Source organism: Pantherophis guttatus, chromosome 1 (assembly GCF_059756535.1).
Source record: "Pantherophis guttatus breed Tessera chromosome 1, ASM5975653v1, whole genome shotgun sequence".
Lineage (NCBI taxonomy): Eukaryota > Metazoa > Chordata > Lepidosauria > Squamata > Colubridae > Pantherophis > Pantherophis guttatus.
Window position 1 is genome coordinate 109951691 of NC_142063.1, and position 21593 is coordinate 109973283.

Sequence of the window (21593 nt, forward strand, 5' to 3'; positions counted from 1 at the left end):
CCCACGTTGTCATGTCACCGTCACGTGACATATTGTGACTTTTCTCCCTTTGCTAAACCGGGCATGGGCATGGCCAGCATGTGATGCATCTGGCCTATGGGCCGTGAGTTTGACAACCCTGGCTTAGGCTATTACAAAATTATTAAAATTGCTCAAATCAGTCTCAAACATATTTTAAGTTGGGATTCAAAGGGCTGGAAGATGGAAAGCTGGCTAGCTGGAAGTCTCCTGAGACAGTTCTGGGACTGTGGACTTTAATTCTGGGAGTTGAAGTCCACAAGTCTTAAAGTTGCCAAGTTTGGAGACCCCCTGGCAGAAGATATAACAAGACCTTTTAGAGTTCATGTGTGATCTCTCATTTTCCAAGTTACCAAGATCTGATTCTGAAAAGATTTGGCTTTATTTTTGCTGCAGTTGGTGGACCTCTTAAAAAAAAATAAAAAGAACTATGATTCATTGTGATGGATGAAAATTAACCTTGCATAATCCTCATGCTTAAAATGGAGTAAATTTATTCAACTGTTTATACTATTTCTATTATGATTTCTTCCTTCTTTTGCTGTCATTCCAGAAATTTGGAATGGAAAAGCATTTCTCACACAAACTGCATAAATTTTGAATTTATTTTCCAGGAATGCCTAACGTATTAGTAAATAATTTCCAAATGAGGCCATTTTTTGAAGCTGTGAAACTGTATGGCAATTCAGAGGCCTCTGTATTTTACTATTTTCCACAGTATCTCCTTTCCCTCCTTTTTCTTTCTTCTCAACACTTTTATGGAAAAAGACAAAAGCTCTACATAATGCCTTTTGATTGACAGTGTATACAAAGAAACCGGAAAGGGGGCAAAAAAGAGAGATCAGTTGTTTATTACAAAACACATTTTCATTAAATTTCTTTAACATTACATTCCCATTGTCCTTAATCTCAAATATAAAAACTCTTGGGCTGCAATATTCATTTTGCAAGATCTCAATTATTAATACGTTTGTTTGGAAGGAGAGCTAATTTCTCATTGTAGATTATTTTCAATTATGTATGCCCATACAGTACATGCATCTGAAAACACCTCTTTTCCAGCTTTGCATGTCCAAAAAGCAGCACAGTTCTTACATTTTGGTTCTGATAGAAAAATATCTGCTAGTTTTGAAATTACTTTAATCTAAAGCCTTCACACATAGACAGGGTAAATATAGCAAAGAAGAATTCTGCTGTCATTTGGACATTTAGCTTTGGTGGCCAATTGTTATTTTTAACTCCAAGCTGGTCAAATGCATATTCTTTCTTCACATCATTACTATCTTGACATCACCACAGCTGAATTTGCCTTGTCATAAAGTTATTTAGAGAATACAATAGAAGTAAAATAAAGGAAAGCTATAATTAGTTACCTTTACTTTCAGCTGGCAGTGAAGGGGAGTCCAGTTGATATTGTAACACTCACTGTTGGGAGAAGGATTGGAGTCCAGGAAGACCTTCAGTTCAGCTATACCTTCCCAGGTGTAACAGAATTCTGACCGATTCTGCCAACATATGTTCTTTATGAAAGGCATCTCCACCTCTGGGAAGCTTCCCATGCGAATCTTTAGCAAGGTTCTTTCTTCTTTCAAAGTCTGAAGGATGAGACTGTGATCTTTTCGATCCCAAATCAGACCACTGGCACTACTTCTCAGGATCCAGTTTGTGTTTGGCTGATCCACTACTTGCCAATAAATAATCCCAATGGTCATCAGAAGGAAGACCACTACCCCAAAGCAGGCAATCACTCCTTTCCAGGTTTCATTCATTTCCTTTAGCCCAGAATCCCACATCGCCTCTGGGATTGCACTGGGGTTGTTCCTAGAATGATTGTAAGGCATTGTTTTAATCAGCAAAAAAGACAGAAGGAGTAAAAGGAAGAGGAGGAGGAAATCTGGCAAGGGATTTCAGGGCCCCAAGCTTTCTGTTATTGAATTTTACAGGAAATTCTGTTCTCTCTCCCAGCTCCACCCCATAGACCTTGGCTGTCTATCAATAATTCCACACTATTGGTACCCAGGAAGGGGAAAAACAAAAAGAACTGGGCAGAATAATACTCCTGAAAGGTTTTCTCCATGCATTCTTCAAGATGAGACTTAAAACTGAGGAAGTTATTTGAGCCGGTGCTGCAGAAGCAGTGTAAAGGGAGGGAGCTCGGAAAAGAGAACTGCAAATAATGTGGAATGCCAGGTCCATTTGTCCTGCCAGATTTTCCCCAGGTGCTTGACATATCTCTGGCATGTCTGAGGTTGCCTAATCAGGAACGCTGTCCATTGCTGAAGGAGGCCTGAATGCTCCCGAAAGCCTTGCCTTTAAAGAAGAGAGACCTGCTTATTGAACAAGCAGGTTTGAACCAAACATCAGCACAAGTGCTTACTGATACAACTAAAAAAGGCTTAGCTTTCTTTGTTGTTAACGATCATCCATAGAATTTATTTGTTCAACTTGTATGCTGCCTTTCTCTGAAGACTCAAGACTATCATAAGGTGCTTCTTATTTTGAGTTCCTTAGTTGTTATTTTTTTTCAAAGTTTGATTGACACCTCTACATAGACTTTTGATTAACTCTATGTAGAGGTGTCAATCAAACTCTGAAAAAAAATAACAACTAAGGAACTCAAAATAAGAAGCATCTTATGATAGTCTATGGATGATCGTTAACGACAAAGAAAGCTAAGCTTTTTTTAGTTGTATCAGTACAACTAAAGTACACTAGTACTTTAGTACACTAAAGACAAGCAGCTTCCTTGTGTGATGTGTTTAGAGATGTGCATGCACACAAGCACACACATATCAATTGAAACCATCAGTTCTGAAACAACTTTGATGGTTGTCTAGAATTCTGGTAACCTAACAATAGCTGATCAGATTCTTGAGGAAAAAAGTTACATTATTTTGATTCTATATTACAGATGAGGAAATAAAAAGGAAACTAAACTCTTCTTTAATGAACCCCTTGGTAAGACAGGCAAACAAGCATTATTCAGTGTTCTTTTCATGTATCATAATGGAAGAGTCCTTACCTGGTCTTAACGGCCTGTGGTGCTCACCTGTTCCAACCTCTAGAACCTGATGACCATATTAGAAAGGCAAGAAAAGAACTGACAGTTCCTTCGGCAGATTGGTTTTGCGTAATCCAAGGCTTTTAAAACACTGCCAGCAAAATCCTGGAGAAGTTTTGGCAGAAAAACAGGAGGTTTAGTGCTAATCTCAGAGCAAAATGTATCACCAATATTGCTTTCAGCTTGATACCCTTGAACAATCACGTTGCTGGGTTCTGCAAACCACCGCGATAGGCTACCAGGGATGACATCCTAAATGTTGCTATGATATAATTCACATCAGCCTGGTCCAGTGTAATAGACACAAAGGCAGCCTCTCCAGTTCTGATAAAATCCAGGCATCCAAGTTGGCCAGATTTGTTATAACTTGCATGTGATAAAACCCAGCAAAATGTTTAGAAAGTATACTCAGCACAGAGGTCAGACACAGCACAAGCAAGATGTTGCCACTTTTTGAAAGATGGTAGCTGCCTTACACTGAAGGTTACGTAAACATGCCTTGTTAGACTAAGGAAAATTTTGGGAACACGGAGTTCTTTTTAAAAAACTTATGCGTCTGTAAATGTGTGCACGTGCTCGCAAAGTTTCTAGAGAGTGAAATCTGAAACGGAGATTCATATGAGAAAGCTGAACATCTTCTTTAGAGATTTTTATTGTTTGGAATTGTTGGCGGTTGAAGCGTTGTGTCTCTGTGAGTGAGTGTTCCTGAAAGCAGGAATTTGATGTGAGCAATAACTAATGAAACTAGTTTTATATCTATAACAGAAATGAGATTTACTCATAGGAAATACACTGTAGCAGCAGGCAGGTAGGGCAACTAAGAACATATGCAGGTATGAGAAGAAGAAAAGTAAGAAGGATGTGATCTCAGATTAGCAATCTTTTAGACAAGAAGCAAGCAGAGTGCTACAGAGAGTGGATGCAGAGTAAATCCTGTGTTATCTGTCCCCTATTCCCCAACCCCCATGGTCAGTAGATCATGAAGTACAGAAGATTCCAATGATGTGGGCTTTAAACCACCAACACAATTATACATGTAATGACTCCACAGAGAGATTTTGGTTCTTCCCACCTCCCAAGAAGGTGAAGGTAAATAGAAATATCAGATCTGACATTTGACTACTCTTTTTTTTTAATGCAAATTATCTCTAGATAATAATTTGGATTCAGAAGACATTTCCACTGGTGAAAAAGCAGGGGTCATTTCTTTCTTTCTTCAGGAAGGCACCCCAACTTCCTTTGCTTGAGGAGGGTATCCCTGCTCCTGCGCACCCTCCCAACAACAGCTGGCCAGGGGTTTGTGTGAGAAGGAGGAGGAGGAGGGTCATCTTGAGGGAAGCTGCCACCGTGGCTCGTGCTCGCTCCTCAGCTGTGGGCCTGTCCCTCTTTCCGTCGTACCCTCCTCCCGGATCCGATTCCCACCCCGGCAGCCCTCGTGTTAGCAAGGTTGGTGTCAGCCATGGCTGGGTTGGGCAAGTGTCTCGGGGTAGAGAACAGGTCATACGACTGGGTTGGCAGGAGCCGCAGGAGAGGGGCAAAGAACCACATGCGGCTCCGAAGCTGTGGATTGCCGACAACTGACATAACCGGTTTAGTAAATTGGGAACCAGAGCCTATATATATATATGTCTTTCTCTCTCTGTGTGTGTGTGTGTATGCATATATATGCTGTTCAGTTGTAAATGGGAGCTCACTTTCCCAACTGCTTGTATGAGTTGATGTATGGACAGGATCCATTCATATATTAAAGGAGATGTATATAATTTTCAATGTAGCCTGCCACAATGATACCAACCTCCTCATTGAGGAGTAATGTAACTCTACATTACTCTAAAGTAACTCTAAAGGAAGCTGTGAACAAAAGTCACTTGGCTTCCAAATAATATAAATTAACATTAGAAAGTATAGAATTGTTTGTAATGTGGGATTTTTATTTGGGATCTCTGATGACCTCTAAACATCATTTTTTAAAAATAAAAATGTGGATTTCTGGTGTTTAATGGCAATCACATGATCTACTATCCTGGTTCCCCCATCAGTTTTCGAGGTTTTCTCCTAATTTGGACTGTTTCATAACTTCATTGGTAAGTAGATAATGTTATACGTTTTCTCAAGTTACAGCTTTTTGTGAGACATGGACTCTAAAGTGCGTCACCAGAGGAAAAAAATGACCTCCTGCTATTCTTTAATTTTCCTTTTCAGCCAGCAACACAGAACAGAGAGCAACTGAAGAGGAATCAGCCCTTTCCCTCTCAGAGGAAGTTGAAAGAATAATATTAACTCCTGATCTTTCAACACTCCAGAGATTTCAGAGAGATAGTTTGATCTTGAATTCTTGTAACTTTAAAAACTCTTGTTCATAATTAAAAACTAGTTAAAAGTAATGCAAAGGATCTAAAAACCAATTTCACCAGTTTTTATCATCTTACTCACAAACATATCTGTCAACTGGATACTAAGTCTAAGGATATATACACATTGTCAAGTTGCCTTGTTACAAGTATGGGCCTCTAACTGTTCCTGGAGTGCAGGGTTGGATCGTCTACTCTGCCCCAGCACACCATAAAGATGACCTTTATATAAGTTTTGCTGCTTCACATTAAAAGTCCTAACCAGTTTGTATCAAGTCAAGCATAACTATCTGGGTTGTCTGCTGTGCCTGTGGTTTCAGTGGCAGCTATACAGAACTGTAGGAATAGCCTCTCGGCTGGGTCATTTGGTTGTGCCTGCAATTCCTTAATCTTAGCTGTAGCTTCCGATAGCAATAGTGTTCAAGTAGCATAGTGTTATAATATTTGCCTGGAAAGCAAAGGGTCACTGGTTCAGATGTTTGTAAAATTATTGTTTTTCTTTCACTGAGCTACTCACTTTTTTCTGGGTTTTTTATTCCAGTCCAGAAAGAAAAAATTTTTATTCCCTAGTCCAGGAGTGTCAAACTCAAGGTGCACATGTGATGAAGCAAAAATTTTTTTTGAGTATGATTCATATTTTAATAAAGAAAATTTTGAAAATGAAGATAAATGAAATCAGAAATTTTCCTTTTGGGCCTAATGGAAAAAGACCTGGAGTAAAAAATTGGAACTTTATTACTATATATGTTGACAGCAGCAAGATTATCGTATGCATGAAAATGGAAGGACACGTCTATTTCTACCGTTGTTTCAGAAATTGATGGAGTTGGCTGTTTTAGTTCTGGCTGTGCACCGCCCTGAGTCCACTAGGAGAAGGGCGGGATACAAATTGAATAAAATAAATAAATAAATAAATAAATAAAATGGCAAAATTGACTATTTTGATTAAAGAAAAGAATATACAGTAAACACTTTTGTTTCCACATGGAGACCGCTTCTGAACTTTGTGCTTGAAGTGGAAAAGAATGAAACTTTGATTCTGGGTTTTACTGATTAGATTGATAGATTTATAGAAATGGCTAATTTATATTATTATGAAAAAACAAAAAGTTGTGATTTGATGTTAATGCCTTATTTTACTGCAACAGAGAGAGTCGGAAGTCAATGGTTCTTTTATATACAGTACTTGGCCTATACTCACTGATGAGATGATGTGATTACCTAGCTCGGCAAGCAAACACCAAGAGAGCACCAAGGATTCCATACTTTGATTAAGTATTGCCTAGAGTATATAAGTCCCAAAGAGGCAAACAGTGTTGTGGTCCACCAGCAGCCTGTGGAGCTGGCAGCAGAGTCGGACAGAGAGGAGGCTGGGGAGGAACATGGGACAGTCCTGGAGTCTGGGGAGGGATTGGATGAGGGCTCTGCGTCGGAGGCAAAGATTATGTGCTGACTCCGGAGCCTCCAGAGTCTGACGTCAGTGGGGCAAAGGAACAGGGGGAGCCTGTTCCCAGTGCGCGAATGCGCCAGAAGGCAAGAACAGTTAAGACAAAAGGGGTGACTTGGGAGTAAGGCTTGGACCCTCCCATAAGACATAAAGGAGGAGCAAAGGCACGTGAGCCTTTGCAGGAAGCAACTTTGTTCATGCTGGTTGGTTTAAATTCTGAAACTCCGTTTTGACTCTGTGCTCTGTGTGGCCTTGCAAAGCTAATTGCCAATTAGGTCTTTGGCAGTGTGTCAAGGGAGATAAAGGTGGATGCTTATCAGCCTTATCCCGAAGGACTGTGGCAGACTTCTGTCAGACTTTTTACAAACTATTTGTAAGTCATCACGGGCTGTGAATGAACAGAATTCACAGCGGTTGAAATAAAAAGAGGGTTTTGGGATTAATTGTGTTCTTTTTACTGTCTCAGGAAGTCTAGGTCAGAACAAACAGCAATGAAAATTAGGTATAGCATAGCATAGCATAGCATAGCATAGCATAGCATAGCATAGCGATAAATCAGACTGGAGAAGATTTGCTTGGCATCTAGTTGTAGGTGCACCAACACTGGAGTTTTTTAAGATTGGACAGCCATTTGTCTGAAATGTTATAGGATTTCCTGCGGGTTGGACAAGAGGACCTCCAAGGTCCCTTTCAACTCTGTTGCTCTGTTATTCTGATGCATTAAAGAGCCTTGGTGGTGCAGCAGACTAAAGTGCTGTTAAATAGCACTTAGCTGCCAGCTGCCTGCAATTACTGTGAGTTCAAATCTCACCAGGCTCAAGGTTGACTCAGCCTTCCATCCTTCCGAGGTAGGTAATCCGAGGACCCGGATTGTGGGGGCAATAAGCTGACTTTGTATAAAAAAGAACACCGCTTGGGGGGGGGCAAAAGTCCTACTGAGCAGGTATATACAAAAGTATGATGGCTATTGCTTAACGCATTGTAAGCCGCCCTGAGTCTCTGGAGAAGGGCGGCATATAAATCGAACCAATAAATAAATAAATAAATAAATTTTAAAAATCCTTCCATTTTGGTCATGTTAAACAATAACTTTCCTTTGCTACAATTTCACAGGGGCAGAATTCATTTTTCAAAAGCTCAGAAGACAGATAAAATGCGGACAATGGAAACTCTATCTTTCTTCCAATAAACTTGGTTATAATTCAGAAAGCAAATAGAATTATCAATATGCCTTTTTTAGAGGAAGCACTTTGAAGAATCCTTCAGCCTGGAAGTTGGATTTAAATGAATCTTTCATCCCAGCCTTATTCTTATAGAAACGTTCTCCCTTATAAAAAAAATTTAATGTATTTCTTCCTGCCCATTGGAAAACTAATCTAGTTCCAAACTGCATTTCATCTTTTAAGTTTTCCTTGAATGGCCTACAATGTTTACTTCTTGCAGCCAAGAAAAATTAATCTTCTTTGACCTGATTGAAGAAAAACATTTCTTTTATTTCCCAAAATGGGGCCTGCCCTTCCAATTTCATCTCTTGTTTATTTTGGACAAAATCATGCAATTCTTCATTAAGATGAGATTTTCCCCCCTTCTCAAACATTGTATTTTAAACTCTTATGCAGCTTGCAAGAGAAATACATTTTAAAGAATAAAGGTCCCCGCCCTCCTCAAATGTTCATATACTGCTCTCCCCCATTTTTTTTCTGAATGTACTCCTCTTATTGTTTTTCCTTCATATGTTCCTTAAACACATTTCTGGTCTGCAGTAGATATAAAATATTTATTTTATGTATGTGTTATTTTTATAACCCATTTTTTTTAAAAAAGTAGAAAGTAATAACAATTCTTTAAAAACATAAAGCATCAGTAAAAATTAAAGATATGCAGAGACTACCAAATTTATTCTACATCTCTCCAAAGGTTACAAAGCTTAGTAAGTCTATTTCTTTTGAGAACAATATGAAAAGTGAATAAAAGTACCTTCTCATTTCTTTCTCATTTTTACCATTTCCTAGCTCTGTTTCTAATGACCTTAATTGCTGCCAATGAAAGCCATTGGATCATTGTTATCTTTTCTGCAATATCTCACTTTTTGCTCCTTGGACTATCTAAATATTGAAAAGTACTGTTGTTTTAAAGGAATAGATTGTTTTCTATTGTTGGTTTAGAACAGGGGCAGAGATGGACTGTTGCCGGTTCAGACTGGTTCGCCTGAACCGGTTGTTCCAATACTGCATGGTTTGGAGAACCAGCAACCATTTTTAGGGCCATTTTCAGGCTGTTTTTAGGGCCGTTTTTAGGCTGTTTTTAGGGCCATTTTCAGGCTGATTTTCCAGCCAAATTCAGTCCAAAAACCGGACTGAAAATGGCCCAAAAAAGCTGGCTGCTAGAGGAAGAGAAGCCAAGTGAGCCGGACCCAGACGTGTCCCCGGTCCCCTCGTCCCAGAAGCAGCAACCTTGCACTCTTCCCCTCTCTGCTAGCCCCCTTCTTCGCACAGAATCGCCCGGGAATGGAGACGGAGAGGGAGAAGGGGACAATGTTTCTGTGTGCTCCCGTTTCTGTGTGGCACTCTCCCCTCAATGCTAGTGGCTACCGCTGCCACCTTCTCCCTCTCCTTCTACCCTGCTGGGTGATCCTGTGCAAAGAAGGGGGCTAGCAGAGAGGGGAAGAGTGCGAGGTTGCTGCTTCTGGGATGAGGGGACCCCGGAAGCATCTGGGTCCAGCTTACTCAGCTTCTTTTCCTCTCGCAGCCAGCTTTCCCAGTCTAGCTTGATGCAGTCTCTCTCTCTCACACACACATACATGCACTCACATACATACAAAGACACAAACAGGTTAGATCTTTCTTTCCTCCCAGCCCCCACCAGAGAGCCCTAGATTCCCTCCCCAACCCTGCCTGTCCCATACAGGTATCACCCACACAAGTGACGTAGAGTTGGCCATGCCCACTCAGTCACAAGACGCCACCCAGCCACACCCACCCAGCCAGTCATTAGGGCAGAGAACCGATTGTTAAAAAATGTGGAGCCTACCACTGAACAGGGGTCTCCAAAATTGCAACTTTAAGACTTGTGGATTTCAACTTCCAGAATTCCTGAGCCAGCCATGCTCTTAAAGTCAAGGTTGGAGACCCCTGGTTTAAAAAGAGCTGACAGCAGTTTATTAACCCTTTGTAGCTAGTGTACACCCGGCTTCTTAGTTGGCCCCCACAAGATCCATTAAAGTACTACTAGTGCTTAGATTAACCATTGTTTCAATAGAACAATTAGAATATAGGAAGCTGTACTGATAGAATGAAGGTACTGAATTACCTAGGGGTCTATGATGTGTATTATGCACCTTGACAAATCCAGTCCTTCCTTCCCCTTGCCTAACCTTTCTCTGAAAAAAGACATCACACATATGTCTGTCTTCTGCTAGGCCTCAGGATTGCCTTTAGTAGTCAAGGAAATACTTGGAAGATATCTGATCCAATACATTTGAACTTTCTTCTTTTGAAGATACTTCCAGTCCACTTAAACACATGCCTTGTTTTCAGGTAGCTAGCCAAGAGTAAGGTCCAACTACTTATTTATTTATTTTATTACATTTCTATACCACCCTTCTCCCGAAGGACTCAAGGCAATGTTCAGCCATATTAAAACAAACCCATCACAAAAATTAAAAAACGTTAAAATAAATTAAAGCAATTTGGCCATTATTAAAACCCTTAGCTAAAATCCCTTTAAAACCAATTAAAACCCATTAACATTAATTTATTCGTTCAGGCCGGCTTGATTGAACAATGGAGTCTTCAGAGCACGACAGAAGGCGCGGAGGTCAGGGATCCTTTTTATATCTAGAGGCAGCTCATTCCATAGGGCAGGAGCCCCCACAGAGAAGGCTCTCCCCCTGGGGGTCGCCAGCCGACATTGCTTGGCCAACGGCACCCTGAGGAGGCCCTTTCTGTGAGAGCGTATCGGACGGTGGGAGGCATTCGGTGGTAGAAGGCGGTCCTGTAGGTATCCCAGTCCTAAGCCATGAAGCGCTTTGAAGATGGTGACAAGCTCCTTGAAACGCACCCGGAAGACCACTGGGAGCCAGTGCAGCTCGTGCAAGAGAGGTGTCATCTGGGAGCGATGAGTTGCTCACATAACCACTCATGCGGCCGCATTCTGGATCAGTTGGAGCCTCCGGGTGCTCCTCAAGGGGAGTCCCATGTAGAGAGCATTACGGTAGTCCAGATGGGAAGTGACAAGGGCATGAGTGACCGTGTGTAAGGCGTCCCGATCCAGAAAGGGACGCAACTGGGAAATCAGGCGAACCTGATAGAAAGCCCGCCTGGCCACGGCCGTCATATGATCATCTAAAGACAGCTGCATATCCAGGAGGACGCCCAAGTTGCGAACCCTCTCTGAGGGGGACAAGATCTCTTCCCCAATAGCCAGCAATGGTATCAGTTGGCTATACTGGGGCGCCGGAAATCACAGCCACTCGGTCTTGGAGGGGTTGAGTCTGAGCCTGTTCCTCCCCATCCAGATCTGCACGGCCTCCAGGCAACGGGATATCATGTCAAGGGCATCATTGGGATGGTCTGGGGTAGAGATGTACAGCTGCGTGTCATCTGCATACAGTTGACACTCCACCTCAAAACCATGGATGATCTCACCCAGCGGCTTCACATAAATGTTGAACAGGAGAGGCAAGAGGACTGACCCTTGCGGCACCCCACAAGTAAGGTGCCGCAAGGTTGACCTCTGTCCCCCTGTCAACACAGACTGCGTACGGTCAGAGAGAAAGACCAGATGGTAATTAGCTAATATAGCCGGGTCCAGGGAGGGCTTCTTGAGAGGGGCCTCACCACCGCCTCTTTCAAGGCGGCTGGGAAGACACCCTCACTCAAAGAAGCATTTATAATCCCCTGAAACCAGTCTCGTGTAAACATGTGGTAGCGTTAAGTCTTCCCAAAATCCTGTCCACGTCCTCGGGAGCCACAGGGTCAAACTCCTCCCAGATAACACTCTCAAGATCCGCCCCTATCATCCCATCCGAGGCTACCCAATCAGAGTCCAGGCCGTCCTGAATCTGAGCGATTTTATCATTTTATTTATTTATTTTATTTTATTTTATTTTAAATTTCTATACTGCCCTTCTCCCTGAGGACTCAGGGCGGTGTACAGCCAAAATTAAAAAACATGCAATACAAATATTAAAAACAATTAAAAGATATATAAATTTGGCCCAATTAAAACTCACTACCAATTAAAACATTTAAAAATTTCTTCTTAAGCCAGCCCGGCTTGCTTGAAAAAATGGGTTTTAAGGGCACGGCGGAAGGCACTGAGGTCTTGGATTCTCCTTATCTCTGGGGGCAGCTGATTCCAGAGGGTAGGTGCCTCCACAGAGAAGGCCCTCCCCCTGGGGGTCACCAGCCTGCACTGTTTGGCTGATGGCACCCCGAGGAGGCCCTCTCTGTGGGAGCGCACGGGTCGATGGGAGGTCGTCGGTAGCAGCAGGCGGTCTCGAAGATAGCTAGGCCCTATGCCATGGAGCGCTTTAAAGGTGATAACCAACACCTTGAAGCGCACCTGGAAGACCACCGGGAGCCAGTGCAGCTCACGCAGGAGCTCATGCAGATATTGCACAAAATCCTCAGCTCTACCCTGCAAGGGATCATCCCGCACTCCCACCTGCAGTAGAGAGCGGGTCACCCTAAACAAGGCGGCTGGGCGGTTCTCTGCAGATGCAATAAGAGCAGAAAAATAATTAGATTTTGCCACTCTTATTGCCACTAGGTAGGTCTTGATATAAGACCTCACCAGTGTCCGGTCAGATTCGGTGCGGCTGGCCCTCCAATCACTCTCTAGGCGTCTTTTCTGGTGCTTCATCTTTCTCAGCTCCTCGGAGAACCAAGGAGCTAATTGAGATCGGCACCGGGTCAGAGGCCGCAAAGGCACAACACAGTCCAAAGCTCCGGCAGCCGCCCTGTCCCAGGCGGCTACCAGTTCTTCAGCCGAGTCGTGAGCCAGAGCCTCTGGGAATGGCCCAAGCTCCGTCAGGAACCTGTCCGGGTCCATCAGGTGCCTGGGACGGAACCACCTGGTCGGTTCCATCTCCCTGCGACGAAGGGAAGCGGCCCGAAAGTCTATCCGAAGGAGCGAATGATCCGTCCATGACAAGGAATTAATGACTAACTCCCCTAAATCAAGATCATTCAGCCACTGACCAGAGGCAAAAATCAAGTCCAGTGTGTGTCCCCCGATGTGAGTGGGGTCATGAACTAACTGGGTCAGGTCCATGGCCGTCATGGAAACCATGAACTCCCGAGCTGCTTCCGACGTTTCACCGACGGATGGCAGGTTGAAATCCCCCATGACCATAAGTCTGGGGGTCTCCACCGCCACCCCGGCTATTACGTCGAGCAGCTCAGGCAGGGCTGCTGCCACGTGGCAGGGAGCCAGGTACATGATCAGCAGGCCCATCTGCACCCCATGCCCCTACTTCACAAAGAGTAGATACACTGACTATCACTTGAACCTCCACATATATCCTTAAAGTTTAAGGTTTCTAGTAAGCTAAGGCTCACATATTAAGCAACTGAATATTCCAGATTTCTGTTTGTTTGATTTTTAAAAGAATGTATTCAACTGGAAACCAAGTATTTGTCAGAGTATAAGATGCTCCGGACTATAAGACGCACCTACCTTTTTTGGTGAGGAAAACAAGGAAACGAAATCTGCTTCTGCCTCCCAGCAATTTTGCCTTGTTGCAGCAAACAGCAAATGCTTTCATTTTCTTTACTTTCATTTTCGTTTTCAGTATAGCTTGATTAGCACAAGAAAAAAAAATCTGCTCCCAGCAATTTACCTCCTTCCAGCAAGCAGCAGAGGCTGTGCAAAACAGCTGAGAGCAAAACAGCTGAGAGTCGGGAGGCCGATCCAATCAACTTGTGCTAATTAGGCTGTGCTGAAGCTGAAACAAGCTGTTTCTTCTTGCTGCTTGCTGCAAGGAGGTAAACTGCTGGGAGGCAGAGGCCAAAGGGTGGGGGCCAGTGGGTGAACAGGGCTACATTCGGTGTATAAGACACACCTAAATTTTCACCCCCTTTTAGAGGGAAAAAGGTGGGTCTTATACTCCGAAAAATACGGTCATTTGGGATGGAAGTAATTTAGGATGGGGCTATACATACTGTATTTTTTTTTTAATCTGGAAGGGTTGCATGAGATATGATGGCAGGTTAAGTTTCGGTTTATTTAGAATTGGGAATGATCTTAACCATGTCCCAGATTGTTGGATTTTCCTTGTTATCTATTTCTTAAATATGTAAAAAGAAAGTTCAAGGAAAGTTCTTCTCCACTTACACTCCAAAGGTGTAAGTCAAAAACAGTTCATTATTTGTTCAGGCTGAAGATAAGAATTATATAATAAGCCATATATTGGGTAACATTGTATTCTCAGGTATGAAGGCAAAGGGATTCTGATAGTCTTTCCACCTCATTAGCTTACAGGTATTATCATCATATTTACCACACAAGCTGAAATGGAGATAGTAAAAAAAAAATTCATCTACTGCAGGCATCAAAAAATTGCAGCCTTGCTCTAAACCCCAAGAATTCAATGTCAAATTGATCCAATTAATTTTTGGAGAATCAGAAAACTAACTGCAGCACCATCTGTTTTGAATTCAGCTATGAGCATGTTGGGACAATTCTTTTCAGTCACTTATTAGTAGAATTGGTGTCCAGTTTATTGGGTTCCATTAATAATTTAGAAAGTCCAAATGAAATTAAAAGCTTGGTTTTCCAATGTATTTTGAACTAATTCACATATACACATTTCAACAACCTTTCCAATTATTGCAGTTATGCATAATAAACCCTTTTCTCCTTTATGACTCTTAAACCTAATTAGTTTTTTGCCTGTATATAGGTAATCCAGTAATTATGATAGAACAAGGCCAATTAAATGGCTTGAAAATAGCTCAGATTCACCATCCCTAACATACGCTAGGTAGATTTCCATTCCATTAAAACTGTTTTTAATAGGTATTGGAGTTTTCCAACTCAGAATGCTGCCCTTTAGCTGTTTTCCAAGGTTGGGTTATCACAGGTCCTTTGGAATAGCAATTAAAATCATGGATGAGAATGAGGGGAAGGGATAATATATTTTAAAGAGAATGTGGGAAAGAAATGGGATCTTGACTGATGTGCTTGTTTTCAAATCCTTCATATTCCTCCTCCTCCACAATGAGTCTGACAGAAGATTTTAAAAGGCAGAACATGATGTCCTGATGATGCTTCATTAACATTCAGTATAAATAAACAAGTGAACCAATACATTGCAGGGGGAAAATACATTGCCAAATTCATACAATTCTAGAGACATGACAAAAAGACAGTAGTTATGCTAATTGCTTAGTGGAATTCTCATCCTGTGTCTACTATTTTAAACCTTGCCAACACTTTAGCCTTTTGCTTTGGTTATCTGAAGTTTGAATCCTACATTATCATACCGGAGAATTTCAATTTAAATCCCTATTTTTGTTCCCATCCAAGTTTGCACGAATATCCTAACTGAACCTTATTTTCTTATTTATGTGTTTATTTTATTTTTACTTGCTTATGGCAAATTGATGGAACTCAGATGGGAAGTTGCATTTCTTCCCCTAAAGAGATATTCTAAGAATTTTACTGATCATACAATGTGAGGTTCAGATGATGATTATTTGAAGGGATCTCATAACAACACGAAACTTTTCCTAGGAAACAGGAGAGAGCCTTGACAGCAGCCTCCTAGATGTCTCTTTAATTTTCCTTCAATAAGGATCAGGACCAAAAAAGACTTATAGACCATTCTAATGCACTTATCTTACCCAGAAGCCAAAAATCACCCCAACATTTCCATCTGTTATTTGCTCATACACAAAATAATTGTCATGATATATGGCTGTGATGGTGAACCTATGGCACGTGTGCCAGAGGTGGCATGCAATACCCTCTCTGATGGCATGCGAACCATCGCCCGAGTTCAGCACTGCTGTGCATGTGCGGATGCCTCCTGCAAGCCAGCTGGTCTTCAGGTCTCTGTCACACATGCACGGAGGGTATGTGCATGCAGGGAGATGCATGCACATGTGTGGGGGGCAGGGGGCATGCTCAGGGGCTGCGCGGCATTGCATTTTGGGGGTTTGGGTGCGTACACCTGCATTTGTGCATGCATGCACATGCATTGTGCGCTCGGTCCGGTAAAGGTTAGCCATCACTGGTATATGGGAATGATCTTGGGAGACGGGAAGAAAAGCCACAGACTAGACCAGGGGTATCAAACTCATGTCATCATGTCGTCATGTGATGTATCGGGACTTTTTTCCCCTTCGCTAAACTGGGCAGGGGTGGGGTCAGCATGTGATGCATCCGGCCTGCGGGCTGCGAGTTTGACATCCCTGGACTAGTCAATGATCCAATAAGAGACAGATGAGTCATCAGAAGGAGTGGTGATATGGCAAGTATCTCAGAAGAGACCCTCCCTCGTTCCCTGTTGACTGTAAAGGCAAGGAGGGAAGAGATACTGTATACTTTCAGATTTGCAAGATTCAGTTAATGTAACCTTGCAATAAAGTTAGAGTTGGTATTTCTGGGTGTGCTTCTTGTCTGAACTACCTCACAAGGCTGACAGTAATTTACTCTTTGTCAGAGGGCTAGTATTTCTTGTGCAACACTGACAGGGCTGGGCAACATTTTGGTAGCTTATTTGTTTTTATTTCACTTATTTATATAATGATTCATATTATTTACATAGCCACTCATAATTTATGTGAGCCACTCAGAGCCACCCCACAAGTGGCTCTGGGTGGCTTGCAAGATTAAAACAGATAGACCCACCAACTATAACCGCCAAGGATGAATGCTTGACCCCGCTCACTATCAAAAGTAAACGAGCCTGGTGGCTCAGGAGACTGATAGCATTGTGATTAACACCAGCTGTCTGCAATTACTGTAAGTTCGAATCTCGCCAAGGCTCAAGGTTGACTCAGCCTTCCATCCTTTCTAAGGTAGGTAAAATGAGGACCCAGTTTGTGGGGGCAATAAGCTGACTTTCTATAAATATACAAAAGTATGAAGGCTATTGCTGAGCACATTGTAAGCCGCCCTGAGTCTCCGGAGAAGGGCGGCATATAAATAAATAAATAAATAAATAAATAAATAAATAAATAAATAAGTAGCAGAATTCATTTACTCCCTCCCCTCCCCCAATCCCCTGTTCAAATGTCTGGGGAAACAGCCAGGTCTGCAATGTTTTGTGAAATACTAACAGTTAAGGATGTTTGAGAAAAAAAGGAGTGGGTCGATCTTGTTCTAGAACAGTGGTCTCCAACCTTTGCGGCTTGGTGGCCTGGCTGGGGGGAGAGGGGAACTGGACTGTGTGAGTGGTGCATGCACGCGCAAGGAGCACAACTCATGTGAGCAGTAGTGGGTTTCAAAACCCATCGCTACCAGTTCACTCATAGATGCATGTGTGTGTGTGTGTGTGTGTGTGTGTGTGTGTGTGTGTGTGTGCACAACGCTTCTGCGCATGCGCAGAAGCATCCAGGTGGGTGGGCAGAGCCTCCTGCCACCGCCACTACCGGTTCGCCCGATCCGGGGCAAACTGGTACCACTGCATGTCAGTGTCAGGCCAGGAAGCATATGCATGTACATGCAGCGCAACTTGTGTGCCACCCTGCCACTCATGTGAGTTGAGCTGCATGTGCATGCACACACATTGTCATGCTGCTCACACAGCCTGGTTGCAAATAAGCCACAGGCCTGGTAGTGGGCGGCAGCCCAGAGACTGGGGTTTCCTGTTCTAGAACACAAATGCGGATTAACATGGAAAAGTTCAAAGCAGGATTTTCAATTAAAGTTCTATATGGATAGGCTAATCTATCAGTGAACTTTCACCCATACTCCTTATTTTAAAAACCAAGTTCCATGCAACTGGTTTAATGAAGAAATGTGAACATTTTGGATAAGTTTTTGGTTTCAAAACTGTCATCTATCCCCAACACCCATGTAATCCTCCCCGCACCTCCCCTTCATGGAAATACCGCTGCCTCTTCTCCTTTCGGTTCCCTGCCAGACTTTCTCCACATAAGGAAAACTGAGAAGAACAATGGACACCCAAGGCAAGTTAGAGCAGATTATTCTTTAAACATTTTCAAAAGAACTTCATAAAAACACCTCCATTCTACTATCAACACTGAAAGTGATACTTGTCCTTAGCAGGATTAGCACTTCACTGCTTTTGACAGTGTGCAGGGAATATAATGTCATTTATGCTCATAACTAGTTGTCCCTGAATATTTCTGCCTTTGCTTTCCTGTTTAATATAAAACGCCTATTTAACATAAAAGTCAATGTACTAAGCCATGATAGCTGTAATTGCTAAACCACACATGGCATGACTGCTCCCTCATAAAATAAATATCCTCCTACAGTGAACTTTGTTATATCAATGAATTGCTTTGATTCACAAATTGTATCACTCCATAGACTGTAACTTTCTCAAGGATACTCGTAAGAGGTGTGTTTACCATTCTTCCTGTTCCTATTAGCCATTGGGGTAATAGTCCACTTGATTGGCATTTATACTTCTCATGGGCTAAGCACTCTGCCCTGCAAAATGTTTTGTTTCTAGACACAGGACATTCAGATTCCCAAGCAACCCTATCAGTGCTTCTTATCAGTTGTACAATAAAATGATTCTTGGTCAATGACCCAATCTCTGTAATACACAAGAACTTGGTTGATCAGTCTTCAAGGCTATTTGCTCTTAACAGCAGGAGATCAGTGATTCACTGTATGTTGCTACTTTTAATAAAATGATTGTTGTATCCTTTCCAACTCTTGGCATGTCCTTAAATGAGTTTTTCCACTACAACAGTCTGTCTAATTACATAATGGAATTATTTTTCCATTTATGTTTTCAGGCTAATAAAACAAGAGAACAATCTTGAGAGATGATGTAATGCAGCAAGGAATGTTTTCTAACCTCCTTTTGCATATCAGAGAAATTATGTCTTCAAATGAAAGACAACGGGAATGTTCTCCTAGTTGCCTATGTCTCTACTTACAATTGAGATGTATGTTTCAAATTGTTGAATGTGTTAAAAGCTTTACCAAATGCCTTGCCATTTGGCTAAATAGGACTAAAAGTATAACTTCATGGCCACCAGTAATTAGCAATAGTTTTTGAGAGGCCATTTATCAGCTTGACAGAACTGCAGCTTTTTGGACCTTTTCCCATCACTCTCACACACTTAGCAGTTTATATAAAATTTGTAAGAATAAATCAAGCATTGCCAACCTGAATTTCTTAGCTTGTAAGATTGTGTAACTATTATAATCAGTTCTATAACTTTCAACTAAGGTATGAAAGCCGGTTTGGTGAGATAGTTAAAGCATCCAGCTAGAAATTGGGAGGCCATGAAGACACCAATAAATAAATAAGATACAATAACATTACAGTTTAACTTGCAAAGAAAATGTCAATAACCACTTAACAGGTGAAAACAAGTCATTGTACATATATTTGGAACTAAGAGCAGGTGATAGATAACATGTTTATGCAACCAAGCTGCAATCAAAATATATTGGACTTTAGATATGGACTGTACAGTCACCAACATTTATGGATCACCTACATATTTCTTGTTTTTATATGTTTTATATTTGTATCCATCTGGAATTAGTGTCGTAATTTCCCTTCTGATTAGATAATACATTTTTGAAAGATCATATTATACCCTACAAATATATATAGATATGTCAACCTGGAGATTGTCACTAAGTCTTTTGAAGTGTGAACATATGAATCACTGTGAGTATGTGGAAGCAAGGATGGTTTGCCAGATTAGAAAGTTATGAAGAGGAATGATGAATCCTGTTGACATAAATGTGATTTAGTAAGAGTTCCTTTTCATCTCCTTCCATTAATTTCTTCTGCTTATTATTTTTTACTCCTTTTCCGCTTTTTGCATAAAGTTGGTTCCCCCAAAATGGAATTGTATCGCGGTTGCACACAAGTACGTATTACATATTTGTTTCTACCTACAAGATTTATGCATTTGCTGACAAGAAAGTGACTTCAACACACACATTCAGATTTAAAGTAATTTTATTTCATATACTAAATGGAGATTGTGTATCCCAGCACTTTCTGGTTTAAGAAGATAATGAACCTCTCTCTCAACCTCCTGATTTAGCAACACCACCTGGTGGAGCACAGAGTTATAGAAGTACCCACCAGTTCTTTTGCAGATTAGTATGAATTGCTCAGAATAGCCTGGGCCATTTGTTAGTATCTTAAAATATTGGGAGTGGGGATTTATTACTAGAATAAAAGTCTGTTTCTTAGCAATTTTACTACAATTTCTATATTAAAAATACCATACAATTGATGCTACCTGAGCATGGTGGGGTAGTTAACTGGAAATGGGGAGTCCACCTCCAACCATAGAAATTCAGTGGGGGATTATGGGGCACTTTTTCACTAACCATCGAATCTACTTCACAGACTTTTTACTGGTGGGGGGGGATGTGAAAGGGAATACAGTGTATAATCAGCCCTTTAAGATAGGCCAGGTAAAGAACAGGCTTACAATGATTTTTAAATTAATTTTTAATTAATTACAAGGGATTACAAGAATGCTCTTTATTATTATAGGACATATTATCAGGAGCCTGAGATTCTGTTCAAAGCCTTCACTGTCCCCTTTTTAAGGAAAACACATTCAAGGCAGATCTGATCTGAGCCTCTTTCTCTTGCTTTTTACTTTGTCAGGACTTACCAGCCACCTCTCTCTTCCTCTTCAAGACTCCAGCTAAATTCCTCCAGACCTTTAGTTCCTCCTGGAAAGACAAGATACAAATTTAACAAACACAAATAGTAACACTTACAGAACATGCAGAATTTAGAACTTCCGGCTGTACTTCTGGCACCTTCAGAAGCAGGAACCGCAAGCTCAACGGTCCCATTCCGAGCTCTCTCCCTTGGAGGGCTCAAATCTGAGTCATAGCCACTCTGGAGGAGTGGTGAAGTAAAGGGGGACCACCTGGCAGGTCGAGGAGAGCCGCATCTCTCCTCCCTGATCAGGAAAGCCTCCTCATCCAAAGAGCAGCAGCAGCAAAAATGGCTGCCACAAAGCTGGGGACAGTCAGAATACCTAAGACTGTGCTGGAGCAGAGAAAGTGAATGGGGAGTGAACTGGATGGGAAATATTTTTAATTGCAATCTGACCCCAAGAAAATCACAGAATATGCAGAATTTGATTGATGCCAGTACAGAAAACTCATTGCTATGACCTGTAACAGATCTGGCAATCAGAGTTGGCATTATTAGGAGACTTCCAGCTGACGTTGCGGCAAGATCAGATGTGAGGAGAGGGTCTCTGCACTCCCGTGCCAAGTTCTCTTCATTGGAGGGCTCTGAAAGGAGCTAAAGCCACCCTGTAGGGGTGCTGAAGTAAAGAGAGGCACCCTGCAGGTTGCGGAGAGCTGCAACTCTCCTGCTTGACCCAGGGCTTCTTCCCTCTCACCCTCCACAAGGAAAAGAGGCAGCCATCATGGTTGCTGTGAAGCTGGGACAACCAAGACAACAAAGAAATGTGCAGGAGCAGGGTAGATGAACACTGGAACTGGGTGAGAAGATTCTTTTTTTATTTAGACCCTAACTTTAAAAGAAAAAAAAATCCAGGAAAAG

General features: G+C 41.9%; 1 protein-coding gene across 2 annotated transcripts in view; it reads right to left on the reverse strand.

Moving 5' to 3' along the window:
- Positions 1-3508, reverse strand: part of LOC117665161 (SITS-binding protein-like) — a 31896-nt gene extending 28388 nt beyond the window's left edge. The window contains exons 1-2 of one of the 2 annotated variants that reach the window (XM_060687770.2): positions 3041-3508; positions 1392-1839 (exon numbers count right to left, since the gene is read on the reverse strand). In XM_060687770.2, coding sequence (XP_060543753.1) covers positions 1392-1811 — 420 coding nt within the window. In that variant the 5' untranslated portion in view covers positions 1812-1839; positions 3041-3508. Of the gene's footprint in view, positions 1-1391; positions 1890-3040 lie in introns of those variants that run through there. The other variant, XM_034416726.2, reaches the window with a different exon arrangement.
- Positions 3509-21593: the final 18085 nt, after the last annotated feature.